Source organism: Staurois parvus, unplaced genomic scaffold (assembly GCF_062004578.1).
Source record: "Staurois parvus isolate SC_StPar_1 unplaced genomic scaffold, SC_StPar_1.0 ptg000612l, whole genome shotgun sequence".
NCBI lineage: Eukaryota > Metazoa > Chordata > Amphibia > Anura > Ranidae > Staurois > Staurois parvus.
The window spans coordinates 97,718-117,161 of record NW_028318408.1 but is presented as its reverse complement, the minus strand read 5'-3'; the positions used below and the strand labels follow the sequence as shown (position 1 = coordinate 117,161).

The following is a 19,444-nucleotide window of genomic DNA, read 5'->3' as shown; positions in this document are numbered from 1 at the left end:
TGGTGGTAACGTCAGCTTAACGAATGACCGATTTTTCGTTTATCGTTCGAAAAATCATCCGATTTTCAACCTGTCTGCTGCATAAAGAACTGTTTGAAGTCTGTGACCCCGCCCCATTTGTGACCCCGCCCTGGCTGTGACCCCACCCTGTCTGTGACTCCACCTTATCTGTGACCCCGCCCCATCTGTGACCCCGCCCCGGCTGTGACCTCCCTCCATGAGCTGATCTAAATGTATAACACAACACAACTCTTCTCCGCCCCAATTAGGAACTGATAAGGATCACATGAATTGGGGGGATGTTTCTCCAACACAGACCAGAGTGAAGAGCAACAAGAGGTGAGAATCAACCAACACAAACAGACCAAAATATATACACTATTTGTTCTGAGGTTTGTAGAAGTCTATGCGTTGCTGAAGTTCCAGTTTAGAGTGGAGATGAGAGCAGCAATTTCCCCAGAGATGGCAGAAGTCTATGCGTTGCTGAAGTTCCAGTTTGGAGTGGAGATGAGAGCAGCAATTTCCCCAGAGATAGCAGAAGTCTATGCGTTGCTGAAGTTCCAGTTTGGAGTGGAGATGAGAGCAGCAATTTCCCCAGAGATAGCAGAAGTCTATGCGTTGCTGAAGTTCCAGTTTGGAGTGGAGATGAGAGCAGCAATTTCCCCAGAGATGGCAGAAGTCTATGCGTTGCTGAAGTTCCAGTTTGGAGTGGAGATGAGAGCAGCAATTTCCCCAGAGATAGCAGAAGTCTATGCGTTGCTGAAGTTCCAGTTTAGACTTCCACTGATTATGGTCGCTGCCAACAATTGTTTGGTTTAGGGCCCCACGAAACACTCAAGGCACAATTTTTCAGCACCCGTTTCACAGGTACATGTCATTTAAATTTTTTTAACTATTTTTCTGTAATTGTTACCAATTTTTAACTGCAGGGCCCCTGCCTGCGCCTAGCAAGAGTAAGTGTGAGGGGCCCATAGCAAGAGTAAGTGTGAGGGGCCCAGTGTTCAGGCACCACCAACACCCAAGGCCCATTTTTATTTATTTTGTACCTCTTACTCATTCACAAGGGGGGGCAGCATCAGGGTGCCCCCTTTTATATAATGGGGTACCCTTATGGTAATGACCCCCCTGCCTGCAAACCCTCATCAGGCCAGGGTTGTGGGGAAGAGGCCCTTGTCCCCATGCCGAGAGCACATGGCCTGGTAACGCCCAGGGAGGGGAGGGCCGCTCGTTCATCCCCCCGTCTGTCCTGCCAGGCCTGCGCTCGGATAAAGGGTCTGGTAGGAGGTTAGGAGGGACCCCACACTTTTTCACTTATTTTGTTGGGGTTGGGGTTCCCCTTAGAAGGCCTAAAGGGCCTGGTATGGCTTTTAGGGGGAACCCCACACACTTTAAAAAAACATTTCACTATGGGGTCCTTCCTAACCTTCCCACCAGACCTAAAGGGTCTGGTAAGGATTAGGGGGACCCCACACTTTTTTTTTTAAATAAAAATGTCAGTCGTGCTGCAGCAGGCTCTATACATTGTACAGATGTGCAACTTTGCAGGGAGTTTATGGGGACCCCCCAGGAATGATAATTACATTTTTAATTAGGTTTTTTTACTTTAAGCAATAAAAAAATGACTGCCCCTTTAAAAACGTTACTTTTTGAATTTTTTTCACTGATTCCTGTCCCTCAGGGCCGTCCCCGAGTCCCCATACCACTTCTGGGGCCAATAACCGGCATAAAAGCCTTCAGAATGGTCACTTTTCAATGTACAACTTCCAGTCCCATAGACTTGCATTGTGATCAAAGTTTGCAGTTGAACTTTTGTCAACTTCGAATGTTCAACCGCAAACCGAACGGGGGGGGGGGGTTCGATCCATCACTACTTATTACATGTCTGTGACCTTCTGTACAAGAATTCTAAGTCCTCATGCACACGGGACGTTGTTACAGCGGCTGTTTTTTGCTTTCGATGATTTTTTTCTCCATCCAGTAAACCCCCCAACATGTTCTCCTCGGTGTCCATACACACAGAGACTGGAATCAGCGTTTTCTGGCTGGAAATAAAATCCGGAACTAGCGGGCTTCTTGAGGAATTTTTTTAGCTGTAAACACGCTCTAATGCGGTATTCAATGTGACTTTACACAGCTAATGTTACCAGCGTTATCACCCCCCCCCTCCCCCCCAGTGTACATGGAGCCTTCTAGCTATGTGTCTCAGTCCCAGCCTCCCCCTGTGTAGGAATGTACACCTCCCCCCCCCCCCCCCGTAGGAGGTTACAGAACGGGTCACACTGGTTACGGAATGTCAGAGACTTTCACTTTCGTTTCTCTCTCCTGCTCTCAGCGATGGCGTCTTCTGATCTGAGGAAGGAGCTGGAATGTTCCGTCTGTCTGGACTTTTATACAGATCCTGTAATCCTGAAATGTGGACACAACTTCTGCCGGGACTGTATTGGCCGTGTGTTGGATATACAGGAGGGGTCTGGAGGTTATTCCTGTCCTGAATGTAAACAAAGCTTCAAGAAACGTCCCGTCCTTCAGAAGAATCTGAAGCTACGTAACATAGTGGAGAACTTCCAGTCTACCCATCCAGAGCAGGAGGAGTCCGGGGTCTTCTGTACTCACTGTATTCACACTCCTGTACCGGCTGTGAAATCCTGTCTGATGTGTGAAGCTTCTCTGTGTGACAACCACCTGAGAGTCCACAGCAAGTCACCAGAACACGTCCTATGTGACCCCACCACTTCCCTGAAGGACAGGAAATGCTCCATCCATAAGAAGATCTTGGAGTATTACTGCACCGAGGACTCCACCTGTATCTGTATGTCCTGCAGGCTGGATGGAGAACATCGGGGACACCAGGTGGAGACTCTGGAGGAGGCCTCTGAGATGAAGAAGAAGAAACTGAGGAATGTTCTGCAGAAACTGATGACAGAGAGAGAGGAGACGGAGAAAAGAGTCCAGAGTCTGCAGGAACGCAGGAGGAAAGTACAAGGAAAAGCAGATGATGAAACCGAGAGAGTCACTGCCCTGTTCAGAGACCTCAGGAGACGTCTGGAAGACCTGGAGAAGAGAGTCCTGAGGGACATCTCCGGGTGGGCAGAGCGGGCCTCCCGTCCCATGTTGGATTATATTCAGGATCTGGAAATAAAGAAGGAGGAGCTGTCCAGGAAGATGGAGGACATTGAGGAGCTGTGTAACATGACGGATCCACGGACTGTCCTACAGGAATCAGACACAGGTGACTTGTGTGATACTGAGGATGGAGATGAGGACAGAGCGAGACATGAGAAGCTCCTCCATGATGGAGGGGATGGGGATGTGGGGGGGATCTCACACACATTACACACGGGTTTATCTGATATCATGTCTGGGGTCAATGTACAGAAATGTACAGGCACACATGTCTCTCCACATTCTACTACAAAGGGCAAAGGTCCCATCAATGGTCAACCATCCAGGCCAGACTCCCAACCCTCCCCCACTGGAGGACCAAATATTGGGGCTGTACAGCAAACATGGGGGGTGTCAGGGGTTACAGACATATTACTGGATGTGAGGACAGCTGGTAATTATCTACATATATCAGATGACAGGAAAACTGCATCCTCATCATTAGATCAGAATCGTCCAGAAACACCAGAGAGATTCCAGGGTCCTCAGGTGATGAGCAGTCAGAGCTTCTCCTCTGGGAGACATTACTGGGAAGTGGATGTCGGGGGGTCCCAGTACTGGAGAGTCGGGATGTGTTACCCCAATATAGACAGGAGAGGAGATCAGTCAGTGATTGGATGTAATAAGAAGTCCTGGGGGTTGGAGGGGTGGTTGGAGGGTTATCAGTACTCAGTGATACATGACAGTAATAGGACCCCATTACCCGGCGGTGTCTCCAGTACCAGAGTCAGGATAGATCTGGATTATGAGGCCGGGTGGATCTCCTTCTATGATCTGTGTGACCCGATCCGACACCTCCACACCTTCACCACCACCTTCACTCAGCCCCTCCATGTTGCAGTATTTGTATTTGTAGGTTCTATAAAGATATGTGGGAGGAGCCAGGAGTGAGAGATCTGCCCAGGGACATCACAAGGGGGATGATCTGATTGGTGATTGGTGCAATACTCAGCCAATAGGAGGAAGGGCAGGAAACAGGAGTGATTTGTGGAGAAAGCTGCAGGTTCCAGGGCCGTCATCTTCATCCTAAACCTCACTTCACTCCCTATTGTGTCACTGACCAGGAACAAGCATGCAGGAGGTCCGAGTGTTCCGCCTTCACTGGCTGCATGCTTGTTGTGGGTCAGTGACACCCTAAGTAGTGTAGCCAGGAGGGAGATGATAGCCCTGGAGCCGGAACCTTCCCAGTGTATCTGTAGCCACAATGTGTGTTTTCAGTTTTGGATGGAGTGTGGAAGGATTAGAGCCCCTGTCAGTTTTTCCTGCTATCCAGGACTCTGTCAGAATGGTTTCCTTTCACTTCCTGTCCTGCTGACAACAATTTCCCCAACAGGAAGTGAGGGGAAGTCTCTCTGTATTGGAGCCCTGCATAGCAGGACCGTCCTGGCTAGACATGTGACCACCAACACATTTCTTTTCCTTCACTTCCTTATGGAAATCATTTCATTTCCCTCCATTTTCCGGTTTTGGAATTTGTTTTGTTTCGTTTCAAATTCAGAAAATTCAAATCTAATTCAAAAAGTATTGAATCAGCATTCAGATGTATTCTATTCAACATTCCAATTTTGGAAAACTGTTATATTCGTTGTATTCTATTCAACTAAATTCAGAAAATTTGAATCAAATGTGTAATGTTTCACATGACTGTCATATGCCTTTAAGTGTTTTCTATATCTTGTCTCTGCTCCTCCCTTTCCTCTGGTTTAGTTCTTGCTGTATAGATAGCCCCTCCCCCTTTCCCAGTAAGACATTGCAGCTCTATCCTCATGTCATGGAGCAGAGCACATTATGATCTTTTGACCTATCGAATGTTCATTGTTGTAAGATTTTCTGTTTATGGAATAAACTTCACAAGATCTACAAGATGTCTTATGGATTGAGTCACTGACTGTGGTATCCAACTGAGATTGGAGTGATTGCTATCTCATCACAACTGTAAGTTACAGAGATCACACTATCAATGCTGAGATTGGAGACACAGAACAACATTAGAAAAGTAATACATTGATAATCACATTTATTCTAAACAAAATTTGAATTTCAGAGCACAGTTATATTCTATTTATTCTATTCTATTGTATTCTCTTTATTCTATTCTTTTTTTTTATTATTCTTTTTTTTTATTCCATTCTATTATTTTCTCTTCTATTCTTTTTATTCTAGTCTATTCTTTTTATTTTATTCTACTCCATTCTATTCTTTTCAAAATCTGAATTTCAGAAGATAGCCATATTCTGGTCTATTCTTTTCTATTCTATCCCATTATTTTCTTTTCTATTTTATTCTAGTCTTGTCTATTTTATTTTTTTTCTATTCTAATATTTAATTTACAATTCTACTTTTTTCTATTCTTTTCTATTTTATCCCTTTATTTTCTATTCTATTCTATCTTACTCTATTATTTTTTTCTTTTATTCCGAATTTTGATTTGGAATGCAAGGAACCGCACCTGCCTAGTCCTAGTCCTGGGAGATAATGTATGTCGCAGGATTGGTTTCCTCTCTGTGTCTCACCTGAGGCCACACCCATCTCTGGGTGTATGTAGGGCGTACAGCCACTGGAATGCTCCACACAGAACCCCGCCCCTCCTCTCTATTCTAAGGTAAGACTCCGCCTCCCTTTATTCTGAGATGGATCTTTCTAACGATCGATGTGCACCCAGCATGCTGATCCTTCCTCTATATTGTATTGCTTTACGTTGCATGGGAATCAACACGTATCACACACATGATGAACACGTATCACACACATGATGATCACGTATCACACACATGATGATCACGTATCACACACATGATGATCACGTATCACACACATGATGATCACGTATCACACACATGATGATCACGTATCACACACATGATGAACACGTATCACACATTATAAAAAGAGAAAGACCTCAGGAAAGGAATCCGAGGGCCAAGAGGTCCCAATGAGGACAACCTGCAGGTTAGAAAATGATGAAATTGTTTATTGTAAAATATAAAATGGAGACAATTGGGATAAGATTCAGACCCGCCCACCACCAACCAGGGGTGTATTTACCACAAGGCACACAAGGCATTTGCCTAGGGTGGCATTTTTTGGGGGGGTAGCAGCATTTTTCAGGGGGGCAGGGCCACCCCCCAAAAGGAGGGATGGAAGAAGGGACACACAGCATGGGGACCACGTGGGATCTGAGAGAGGCTGCGGGCTGCTTGATAGTGTATGCAGAGCCTGACTCTTGTTCCCAGGGATGTACGGAGCTGTGAAGGGGAGTGTCTTCTCTCTTGCCTGGATGGGGGGGGGGTTGCCAGTGTGTATGGTATGTCTCTTGGGTGAGGGGGTGCTGTTGGTCAATGTCAGGCTCTTATCGTGGGGATGTTTGTCAGTGCCAAGGTTGAGGGGGGAGCCGATTTTTGTGTTTCCTAGGGCAGCATGAAACCTAAATACACCACTGCCACCAACAGAAGGTGACATGAAGGGTGGAGATGACGTGTGTATCCAGGGTGACAGTCCATGCTGAGAAGTCCCAGCACCTCACATGGTCATTAGTTGTAGGGACCAGAAGGTGACATGAAGGGTGGAGATGACGTGTGTATCCTGGGTGACATTCCATGCTGAGAAGTCCCAGCACCTCACATGGAAATTAGTTGTAGGGACCAGAAGGTGAATAGAAGAGTGTGAAGCAATAGTCTGGATGAAGACTCCAATCTAGACATGGAAGGCACACGGCAATCTTTAATCTACAAAGATAATGATGATGATTAGAGGGGCCCCATCTGCCATCCCCCCCATATACTTGGGAGCCCTAATAACAAGGGATAGTTGGCACCATAACGGGGTCTTGTAGGAAAGGCCGGGAGTCCCTAATCCTAAATCGGGATAAAGAATTCTCCAGTCCCATAGATGATATAAATGACAGCATGCTAGTACATCACTTAATCATTCTTCCAATACGAGATATGGAGGAGTCCACCAATCATCTAGGCTTCAATAAGATCATCCTGCCATATGACTATCAGAAAATAATGTCCCCAAAGTTGGTCCCCGCACTGCAGTGCCCTGGCAGAATGTGTGCCATAAATTCCAGGTCTATTGATGAATGAAAAGTAATCGCTAGTAAATCAGCTGAATGATCACAAATGATGATATGAGTTCAGAGATATAGACCAAGGATGGCACAGAGAATGATCAGAATCAGATATATATGGTGTGACCGCATCTTGTCCCAGATCCTTGAGGGTACCTTCCTTTACCCATAAAGCGGCTTGTACCTGTAGTTGCCTTCAAATATGTGAGTATGGAAGCGAACCACATGTGTTCACAGGGTATAGATGGCTAATGATGGAGTCATACAGCAGCCTGGGTTGTATGCAGAGCTTGGCAGGGATGTGGCCAGGTAAGTATCCCAAGATTGAGGATCAAAGTGGACCGGGGGAGACCATCCAGATGTCTATGCAGAGCGTGCATGGAGGACCAGCATCAGACAGCCAGGACTGCGCAGGCGCGGACGTTACCCGGTCTCCCCCAGTCCCCTTTGATCCTCGATCTTGGGATACTTACCCGGCCACATCCCTGCCAAGCTCTGCATACAAGCGTTCCTCTCCTCGTCCCGACACGTTCCTCTCCTCGCCCCGACACGTTCCTCTCCCCGCCCCGACACGTTCCTCTCCCCGCCCCGACACGTTCCTCTCCCCGCCCCGACACGTTCCTCTCCCCGACACGTTCCTCTCCCCGCCCCGACACGTTCCTCTCCCCGTCCCGACACGTTCCTCTCCCCGTCCCGACACGTTCCTCTCCCCGTCCCGACACGTTCCTCTCCCCGTCCCGACACGTTCCTCTCCCCGTCCCGACACGTTCCTCTCCCCGCCCCGACACGTTCCTCTCCCCGCCCCGACACGTTCCTCTCCCCGCCCCGACACGTTCCTCTCCCCGACACGTTCCTCTCCCCGCCCCGACACGTTCCCCTCCTCGTCCCATTTAACAATTGTAAGAATGTATTGGAAGCGTTACTTGGTTATGATGTGATTTGGGGAGAACCATCTCAAGGTCCCGTATTGTCTTTCCGTGTTATTCCTCTCATCATCCAGGTCCATACATGCTGTGTCTTCACAATGAACATTTAGGACTTTTGGCCAACACTGGCCCGGTGATTTCTGCTCAGGGCTGTGTGATCTCTTTGTGTTTCTTCTTCTCAATCCTGAGGGTTAAATCGGCCATTTAGATTGTCAGCATAGTGTTTGGTGAACATCACCTTGTTCTTATGAGCACCTGGGGGGTCAGCAATTGTGAGCGTCTCTTGTATAAATGGTCTATTGTAAAGGAAAGACGCTTCACTTCTCCAGACACTGCTGGTGATTGTTACATGTCTCATTGAGTAATAATTCGCTGTAACTTATGGATATTGATGTATCAAAATCATAACTCTGTATACCGGAGGTCATTCACAGTGCAGAGATCAGGACTGCACTACATACAAGAGCCCTGACTTGTTTCTAGAGTGTGGGATACAGAGGGTTAGTAGAACGTCAGCCAACATTCTTCCTGTATTGTGACACCAACAATGTTAATGGTAAAGCAAGCAGATGGATGGATTTACAGATGGATGGATGGATGGAAGGACAGATGGATGGATGGACATAACACACAGACATCCTGCATTGTCTTTTCCTGGCAGAGTCTCTGTAAGAACCATGACTTGTGCTGGCAGAGAGGAATGCAGGATGTGTGCGTTCTGTCCGTCCCACGGAGGATCTTTAGCACAAGCCTTGCTGGGGTCTGAATACAGCCTGGATGGATGGATGGATGTGATAAACCATCTTCTCTGGAGCTGCTCTGCTAACCTTCCCACACTGTAGAAAGCAGCCTGTTCCCTCCCTGCTGGCAGAAGCTGTTGGTTTGTCTTTAGACCAAGTGTAGGCAGATAGAAGTCCCTGTATGTCCCAGCGGGGATGGAGGAATCTGTCTGCCTCTTCTATTCTGTCCCCATAGCAGGCTGTGCTGTGCTGTCAGTGTCTCCTCTCCCCCCCCCCCCCCCCCCATCCATCTCCTCTGTCACACTAAAAAGTCAAAAGAGTTGGGCTGAGGAAGGGGACAACATAAACCGACCACTAGGTGCTAAATCCCACCAACCAACATGGGGTGAAGCCAGACAACACGTGGCGGGTCTCACAGCTGCTCCAATGACCATTGGGGGTGTAATATTGATAAAACCAAGAAATCAGAGCGCTGGTGGTGAAAGCCAGGGGGATGAGACGATGACATACACAACCAATAGTCAATATGTCCCAATCCAATACTTTCATAGGACAATAAAACCATGACTACCCATATTCCACGACTACCATGTCATAATATGGCCCTTCATGAAACATGGCACAAGTCACATGCTGAAAAGGAGTCCTGGGAGCATCTTACTGAGACGATGACATGGCTGATGGGAGTCTGGATGGGGAACTCAATGGATTTACCTTCTGAAAGAGGGATTCCAGCATACATTGTGCTTGGAGCTCGGTATAGGGAGTGTTTAACCCCGCGGGGTCCCAGGAGGACACATTGTAATGTCAGTGGATACATATTGGGTGAAATAAAGGCTATTTCTGGTAGACATACTACACTATATTCAGCGTTTTCTACATGAATGCGGAGTGGATTGGATCTACATAAAAGTGCCGGCAGAGAGTGGGAAGATCTGGGTACCATGATACCTACCCGGGATACAAGGGAAAAGTCCAGTCTGACCCGTCATTATGGGTCCAACTTGGAGGTGAGCACAGAAGTGTGTTGGAGGTGGAAGAGCACTGAGGGGGGATACAGGAGCACCGGACACTGGTATACAGCAGTGTGACAACACCGCTCCACGGGAAGGTACTGCCGATTTAAAGGGACAGATCACTATAACTGCCATTGTATGAAGTTGCACCATTTCTGTTGTATTTCTATCACAAAGCACTGCTGATGTTCTAGAATTTATGGGGTTTATATGTCCTTATCGGAATAGATGATGAGTAGCATATATTGACCATCACAAGCACAGAAGAGTGTTCCTGATTGTCACTACTGAAAGACGCACTTAGGAGGATGCAGGTAACACAACAAGCGCCATTCTATTCATCTCATTGCTGCGCTGAATTTTATTACTATTGGACTTTGTTATATGTGGGAACACATCACATGCTGGCTGCACCTTCATTAGGAGGCATTTATTGTGCTGAAGGTTTTCTATACAGGGAGGCAGCTTACTCCAGTCCAGCAGTGTTCATTCATCCACAAAAACATTTGTGTCATAATTCTCATGAGCGGCATATCTCCAGTGATGGAAATGAAATGAAAATGACCCCATATTTATGTCTTTGATCCCAGATCCCTAACAAATGGAATCAGTTACATCAGCATCAGGGACAAGATAGTTGCTGTTGATCCAGGACTGATTCATGTTGATGTCAGCTGGTCAGCGGAGTCTGTGGACAGACGCACTCTTTTATCCGTCACAAAACCTCCAGCAGCACTGAATGTCCGTTTGGAAAGCACGCTGGGTGCAGGACAGGTCAGTAGCTGGATGGCATATTGAGCGAGTTCTGGTCAGTGATCCATCCTCAAGACCCAGTAACCCAGTGGATGTTCAGCTGGAAAGGTCTCCAAGTCTGCTCTTGCCCCCAGATAATCCTGCACCATATGATGCAGACCCTGCCGATGGGTGCTTAAACCTAACATCCCTGGGCACTGAGGACTAATGCCGGCCATAGACGGTTAGAAAATCGGCTGATTTTTTTTTGTCTGAAAGAATAATCGGTGGATTTTTGCACTGTTAGTGGGTTAATTGGTCGGCCGATTTTCGGGTTTTTTGCACTTTTGGATTTTCGTCCATGTTGGAAAATTTGTGGAAAACGGATGATTTTCACGGCAATGATGACCAAATCGGAGAACTGTTTTAATACAAAAAAATGCGCATGAGCCGTGACCTGCAAGGAACAGAAGTTTGGCTGTTATATGGGGTTAACTTTATGACTTAGCTGTAAGATTTTTGTAAGCGATGGTGATAACGTCAGCTTAACGAATGACCGATTTTTCGTTTATCGTTCGAAAAATCATCCGATTTTCAACCTGTCTGCTGCATAAAGAACTGTTTGAAGTCTGTGACCCCGCCCCATCTGTGACCCCGCCTCATCTGTGACCCCGCCCTGACTGTGACCTCCCTCCATGAGCTGATCTAAATGTATAACACAACACAACTCTTCTCCCCCCAATTAGGAACTGATAAGGATCACATGAATTGGGGGGATGTTTCTCCAACACAGACCAGAGTGAAGAGCAACAAGAGGTGAGAATCAACCAACACAAACAGACCAAAATATATACACTATTTGTTCTGAGGTTTGTAGAAGTCTATGCGTTGCTGAAGTTCCAGTTTGGAGTGGAGATGAGAGCAGCAATTTCCCCAGAGATGGCAGAAGTCTATGCGTTGCTGAAGTTCCAGTTTGGAGTGGAGATGAGAGCAGCAATTTCCCCAGAGATAGCAGAAGTCTATGCGTTGCTGAAGTTCCAGTTTGGAGTGGAGATGAGAGCAGCAATTTCCCCAGAGATGGCAGAAGTCTATGCGTTGCTGAAGTTCCAGTTTGGAGTGGAGATGAGAGCAGCAATTTCCCCAGAGATGGCAGAAGTCTATGCGTTGCTGAAGTTCCAGTTTGGAGTGGAGATGAGAGCAGCAATTTCCCCAGAGATGACAGAAGTCTATGCGTTGCTGAAGTTCCAGTTTGGAGTGGAGATGAGAGCAGCAATTTCCCCAGAGATGGCAGAAGTCTATGCGTTGCTGAAGTTCCAGTTTGGAGTGGAGATGAGAGCAGCAATTTCCCCAGAGATAGCAGAAGTCTATGCGTTGCTGAAGTTCCAGTTTGGAGTGGAGATGAGAGCAGCAATTTCCCCAGAGATGGCAGAAGTCTATGCGTTGCTGAAGTTCCAGTTTAGACTTCCGCTGATTATGGTCGCTGCCAACAATTGTTTGGTTTAGGGCACCACCAACACTCAAGGCACAATTTTATTTATTTTGTACCCCTTACGCATTCACAAGGGGGGGCAGCATCAGGGTGCCCCCTTTTATATAACGGGGTACCCTTATGCTAATGACCCCCCTGCCCGCAGACCTCCACCAGGCCAGGGTTGTGGGGAAGAGGCCCTTGTCCCCATGCTGAGAGCACATGGCCTGGTAAGGCCCAGGGAGGGGAGGGCCGCTCATTCATCTCCCCCCCCTTTCTGGCCTGCCAGGCCTTTGCTCGGCTAAAGGGTCTGGTAGGAGGTTAGGAGGGACCCCACACCTTTTCCACCTATTTTTTGGGGGGTGGGGTTCCCCTTAGAAGGCCTATAAGGCCTAAAGTGCTTGGTATGGCTTTTAGGGGGAACCTCATGCACATTAAAAAATAAATTTCACTTTGGGGTCCTTCCTAACCTTCCCACCAGACCCAAAGGGTCTGGTAAGGATTAGGGGGACCCCACACTTTTTTTTTTTTTTAATATTGTTTTGCCTCAAAACAAAGTGTTTTTAACACTACTACAATCGCTCACTAATACGCGGATTAGGCTTAATAAATATTAAAACAAAACATGATTTATTGAATAAGTTCTGTTAGTATAATAACATAAGAATTGTCAGAATTGCAAATCATATTTAGATCATATTATAGCAAGAATAAAGCATCAATACATCACCGGATATTGTAGCATCACCCGTTGCCCAACGATTGGGGGACTCTCAGCAATCAGCAAAGGGGAAATCCGGGAAATCACCGCAAGGCACGTCTGCCGCGTCTTCAATGAGTCCCAAATTCCCCTAGAATCCCCCGTCTTTTATATACATAATTTATGTCCTTGTTTACTGCCATGTGCAGTAGACTCTATTTGTGTAACTATTGTTACTATGAACCTTGACTTGTTCGACTATAGATCTTGTAACTATAAATCCTTGACTGATTGCAACTGCACATCTGGTAACTATGAATCATAGATCTAGCCTTGATAGATCTTAACAATGTCCTTGTCTTATTATTCTAAACTCTAGTTACCCCTCCACTGATATATCCTACTAAAATTATGGCAATTGAGTGTCAATCATCCTTCACACATACATTCTATACACCCATGTCACATATGTATCACAAATATAAATGTCAGTCGTGCTGCAGCAGGCTCTATACATTGTACAGATGTACAACTTTGCAGGGAGTTTATGGGGACCCCCCAAGCATAATAATAAAGTTTTTAATTTGTTTTGTTTTTTTACTTTAAGCAATGAAAAAATGACTGCCCCTTTAAAAACTGTACTTTTTTAAGTTTTTCACTGATTCCTGTCCCTCAGGGCCGTCCCCGAGTCCCCATACCACTTCTGGGGCCAATAACTGGCATAAAAGCCTTCAGAATGGTCACTTCTCAATGTACAACTTCCAGTCCCATAGACTTGCATTGAGTTCAAAGTTTGCAGTTGAACTTTCTTCAAGTATGAATGTTTGACCGCGAACTGAACAGGGGGGTGTTGGACCCGTCACTACTTATTACATGTCTGTGTCCTTCTGTACAAGAATTCTGAGTCCTCATGCACACGGGACGTTGTTACAGCGGCTGTTTTTGGCTTTTGATGATTTTTTTCTCCAGCCAGTAAACCCCCCAGCATGTTCTCCTCGGTGTCCATACACACAGAGACTGGAATCAGCGTTTTCTGGCTGGAAATAAAACCAGAACTAGCGGGCTTCTAGATACATTTTTTAGCTGTAAACACTCTAATGCTGAAAAACGTAGAAAAATGCAGCAAAATGCAGTAAATCGCGGCAAACCAGTGTTTTTTGAACTTTTTTTTTACCAAAAAAACCCCTTGAAAAACAGCAAAACGTTGCTAAACGCTAATGCAAAAACGCTAAAAAAACTTCAGTCTTTAAAGTGACTTTACACAGCTAATGTTACCAGCGTTATCACCCCCCCTCCCCCCCCAGTGTACATGGAGCCTTCTAGCTATGTGTCTCAGTCCCAGCCTCCCCCCCCCCCCCCCCCCCCCGTGTAGGAATGTACACCTCCCCCCCCCCCCGTAGGAGGGTACAGAACGGGTCACACTGGTTATTATTATTATTATTATTATTACATGGAGTTTATATAGCGCCAAAGGGTTTGCTCAGCGCTGTACAATAGAGGGGGGGACAATACATGGCACAATACAACAATAACAAACAACGTACGAGGGGTAAGAGGGCCCTACTCTTTCGAGCTTACAATCTAGGTGGGAGGGGGTAGTGGTACAGTAGGAAGTGGCTGAGGGGAATGAAGTGGTGGGAGGAATGAGGGAGAATGGGCGTTAGGTGAGGGTGGGGTAGGCTTCCCTGAAGAGATGGGTTTTGAGGTAGCGCCTGAATGTGAGGAGGGAAGGCGACAGTCTGCTGGATTGGGGCAGTGAGTTCCAGAGGATGGGGGAGGACCTGGAGAAGTCTTGCAGTCGTGCATGGGAGGAGGAGACCAGGGAGCAGGATAGAAGGAGGTTCTGTGAGGAGCGAAGGGTACGGGTAGGGTGGTACCTGGGAATCAGGTTGGTGAGGTAGTTAGGGGCAGTGTTGTGAACAGCTTTGTAGGTCAGGGTTAGAAGTTTGAATTTGATGCGTTGGGCAATAGGGAGCCAGTGGAGGGAGAGGGGGGTGGCAGAGGTGGAGCGGTTAGTGAGGTGGATGAGTCTAGCCACTGAGTTTAGAATGGTCTGAAGCGGGGAGAGCTTGCACTGGGGTAGGCCGGTGAGGAGGGAGTTGCAGTAGTCCAGGCGTGAGATAATCAGGGAGTGTACGAGTAGTTTAGTGGTGTCTGGGGTAAGGAAGGTGTGTATCTTGGCGATGTTGCCGAGGTGGAGCCTGCATGTGTTTGTAAGTGATTTGACATGAGGTTGGAAGGAGAGATTCGAGTCCAGAATGACGCCAAGGACTTTGGCTTGCGGGGCGGGAATGATAGTGGTGTTGGTGGTGGTGATGGATAGGATGGGGGGGGGGGTGTGGGCAGGGGGAAAGACGAGGAGCTCGGTTTTGGAGAGGTTAAGCTTGAGGAAATGTAGCGACATCCAGTCTGAGATGTCATTTAGGAGGTGAGTGATGCGGGCGGAGATAGTGGGGGTGAGGAAAGGGGTGGAGAGGTAAATTTGAGTGTCATCAGCGTAGAGGTGATAGTTGAATTGTGGGAGTGTATGAGTTTGCCCAGGGAGGAGGTGTAGATGGAGAAGAGAAGGGGTCCAAGGACAGAGCCTTGGGGGACCCCAACAGAGAGGGGGAGGGAGGGGGAGGTGGCACCGTTGTAGGTGATGCTGAAGGAGCGTCGGGATAGGTAAGATGAGAACCAGGAGAGAGCGGTACCTCTGAAGCCAAGGGAGAGTAGTTTGTTAAGGAGGAGGGGGTGGTCAACTGTGTCGAAGGCCGCGGAGAGGTCTAGGAGAAGGACAGAGTAGTCGCCCTTGGCTTTGGCGTTTAGAAGGTCGTTAGTGATTTTGAGGAGGGCAGTTTCAGTGGAGTGTAGGGGACGGAAGCCGGACTGTAGTGGGTCAAGGAGGTTATTGTCAGTAAGGTGGGCGCTTAGGCTATCGTAGACTATGCGCTCAAGGAGCTTGGAGGTGAGTGGGAGCAGGGAGATGGGTCTGAGGTTGTTGGGGTCCGCAGGATCCAGGGAGGGCTTTTTGAGGATGGGGGTGATATGCGCGTGCTTTAGGGGGGAGGGGAATGCGCCAGTAGAGAGGGAGAGATTGAAGATGTGAGTGAGGGAGTGGATGAGGGAAGAGGGGGGTGACCGGAGGAGTTGAGAAGGGATAGAGTCAAGGGGGCAGGTAGTGAGGCGGGCTTCTGAGAGGACCTTGGCGACTTCCTCAGTGGTGACAGGGCTGAAGGAGTGCAGTGCAGGGGGGGTTACGGTGGGCGGGGCCTTGGGAGAGGTGGGAGGCAGTGCGGTTGTGAGGGCAGAGGAGGGGGGAGATGAGGGGGTGATGGGGGGAGGCTAGGTGGGGAGGTAGATTGCGAGTTGACAGTGTCCTTACGGATAGCGTCAATCTTGTTGTGGAAATGGGTGGCAATCTCGTGGGCGGTGAGTGAGGTACTGAGTGGAGGAGGGGGGGAGAGAGCAGGGAGTTGAAGGTGGAGAAGAGTCGGCGGGGGCAGGAGGAGAGGGTGTTGATCAGGTTAACAAAGTAGGCCTGCTTGGCGGCGTGGAGGGAGGAGGTGTAGGTGAGGAAGGCAGATTTGTAGAGGGAGAATGCATGAGGGGACCTGGTTTTGCGCCATAGTCTCTCTAGCACGCGACGTTTGAGGCGTTTAGTGCTGTCATTCTGCCATGGTTGAAGCGGTCTGGGTTTGATGATGCGTGTGGTTAGGGGTGCCAGAGAGTCTAGGGCAGCTGACAGTGAGTCGTTGTACAAGGTGGTGGCTATGTCAGGACATGACAGTGAGAGGATGCTGTCGTGTAGGCGGTCGGCGGCCGAGTGGAGGGGGGCCGGGTTCAGGTTGCGGAGGTTGCGGCTGGTGATGGTTTGGCGTTTTTGGGGGGGGGGAGTTGGGGGAAGGGGCGATGGAGAACGTGATGAGGTGGTGGTCGGAGAGAGGGAAGGGGGTGTTAGAGAACTGGTTGAGGGTACAGAGGTGGGAGAAGACGAGGTCCAGGGTGTTCCCTTCGATGTGGGTGGAGGATTGCGTGTGCTGTGAGAGCGCGAAGGAGGAGGTTAGGTGGAGGAATTGGGAAGTAGCCATGTTGTTGTCGTTGATGGGGATATTGAAGTTCCCGAGGATGATGGTCGGTAGCTCAGAGGAGAGGAAGAAGGGAAGCCAGGCGGTGAAGTTGTCCAGGAAGAGGGGTATGGACCCAGGAGGTCTGTAGATCACTGCGATCCTTAGGGGGGTTGGTGAGAAGAGTCGGATGCAGTGCGCCTCAAAGGAGGTAAAGGATAGAGAGGGTGGGTTAGGGAGGACAAGGAAGGTGCACAGCGGTGATAGGAGCAAGCCGACACCACCACCTCTGCGACCGCTCAGTCTTGGCGAATGGGTCCAGATGAGACCTCCATGGGTGAGTGCCGCAGGGGAAGTGGAGTCAGTGGCCTGTACCCAGGTTTCGGTACGGAGTGTCAGACTTTCACTTTCGTTTCTCTCTTCTGCTCTCAGCGATGGCGTCTTCTGATCTGAGGAAGGAGCTGGAATGTTCCGTCTGTCTGGAATTTTATACAGATCCTGTAACCCTGAGATGTGGACACAACTTCTGCCGGGACTGTATTGGCCGTGTGTTGGATACACAGGAGGAGTCTGGAGGTTATTCCTGTCCTGAATGCAGAGAAGAGTTCCAGGAACGTCCTGCACTGAGGAGGAACATAACACTGCGTAACATAGTGGAGAACTTCCAGTCTACCCATCCAGAGCAGGAGGAGTCCGGGGTCTTCTGTACTTACTGTATTCACACTCCTGTACCGGCTGTGAAATCCTGTCTGATGTGTGAAGCTTCTCTGTGTGACAACCACCTGAGAGTCCACAGCAAGTCACCAGAACACGTCCTATGTGACCCCACCACTTCCCTGAAGGACAGGAAATGCTCCATCCATAAGAAGATCTTGGAGTATTACTGCACTGAGGACTCCACCTGTATCTGTGTGTCCTGCAGCCTGGATGGAGAACATCGGGGACACCAGGTGGAGACTCTGGAGGAGGCCTCTGAGATAAAGAAGAAGAAACTGAGGAATGTTCTGCAGAAACTGATGACCAAAAGAGAGGAGATGGAGAAAAGAGTCCAGAGTCTGCAGGAACGCAGGAGGAAAGTACAAGGGAAAGCAGATGATGAAACCGAGAGAGTCACTGCCCTGTTCAGAGACCTCAGGAGACGTCTGGAAGACCTGGAGAAGAGAGTCCTGAGGGATATTTCAGGGTGGGCAGAGCGGGTCTCCCGTCCTATGTTGGATTATATTCGGGATCTGGAAATAAAGAAGGAGGAGCTGTCCAGGAAGATGGAGGACATTGAGGAGCTGTGTAACATGACGGATCCACTGACTGTCCTACAGCAATCAGACACAGGTGACTTGTGTGATACTGAGGATGGAGATGATGAGGACAGAGAGAGACATGAGAACCTCCTCCATAATGGAGGGGATGGGGATGTGGGAGGGATCTCACACACATTACACACGGGTTTATCTGATATCATGTCTCGGGTCAATGTACAGAAATGTACAGGCACACATGTCTCTCCACATTCTACTACAAAGGGCAAAGGTCCTATCAATGCTCCATCATCCAGGCCAGACCCCCAACCCTCCCCCACTGGAGGACCAAATATTGGGGCTGTACAGAAAACATGGGGGGTGTCAGGGGTTACAGACATATTACTGGATGTGAGGACAGCTGGTAATCGTCTACATATATCAGATGACGGGAAAACTGCATCTTGGTCATCATCACATCAGAATCGGCCAGAAACACCAGAGAGGTTCCAGGATTGTCCTCAGGTGATGAGCAGTCAGAGCTTCTCCTCCGGGAGACATTACTGGGAAGTGGATGTCGGGGGGTCCCAGTACTGGAGAGTCGGGATGTGTTACCCCAATATAGACAGGAGAGGAGGTCAGTCAGTGATTGGATGTAATAAGAAGTCCTGGGGGTTGGAGAGTGTGGGGTGGTTGGGGGGTAATCAGTACTCAGTGATACATGACAGTGATTGGACCCCATTCCCCAGCGGTGTCTCCAGTACCAGAGTCAGGATAGATCTGGATTATGAGGCCGGGCGGATCTCCTTCTATGATCTGTGTGACCCGATCCGACACCTCCACACCTTCACCACCACCTTCACTCAGCCCCTCCATGTTGCAGTATTTGTATTTGTAGGTTGTATAAAGATATGTGGGAGGAGCCAGAAGTGAGAGATCCGCCCAGAGACATCACAAGTGGGATGATCTGATTGGTGATTGGTGCTATACTCAGCCAATAGGAGGAAGGGCAGGAAACAGGAGTGATTTGTGGAGAAAGCTTCCGGGGCCGTCATCTTCATCCTAAACCTCACTTCACTCCCTAGTGTGTCACTGACCAGGAACAAGCATGCAGGAGGTCCGAGTGTTCCGCCTTCACTGGCTGCATGCTTGTTGTGGGTCAGTGACACCCTAAGTAGTGTAGCCAGGATGGAGATGATAGCCCTGGAGCCGGAACCTTCCCAGTGTATCTGTAGCCACAATGTGTGTTTTCAGTTTTGGATGGAGTGTGGAAGGATTAGAGCCCCTGTCAGTTTTTCCTGCTATCCAGGACTCTGTCAGAATGGTTTCCTTTCACTTCCTGTCCTG

The 19,444-nt window shown here is 48.5% G+C and overlaps 2 protein-coding genes across 2 annotated transcripts; both read left to right on the top strand.

Annotated features, from left to right (window-relative positions):
• Positions 1 to 2,334: 2,334 nt before the first annotated feature.
• Positions 2,335 to 5,025, top strand: LOC149449551 (E3 ubiquitin/ISG15 ligase TRIM25-like). The gene has a single exon (XM_089693084.1). It carries the CDS (start codon positions 2,335 to 2,337, stop codon positions 4,051 to 4,053), a length of 1,719 nt encoding a protein of 572 aa, XP_089549210.1. The 3' UTR covers positions 4,054 to 5,025.
• A 12,271-nt stretch (positions 5,026 to 17,296) lies between these two features.
• Positions 17,297 to 19,030, top strand: LOC149449550 (E3 ubiquitin/ISG15 ligase TRIM25-like). Its single transcript, XM_089693082.1, has one exon. The coding sequence runs from the start codon at positions 17,297 to 17,299 to the stop codon at positions 19,028 to 19,030; it is 1,734 nt and encodes a 577-aa protein (XP_089549208.1).
• The last annotated feature ends 414 nt before the right edge of the window (positions 19,031 to 19,444 follow it).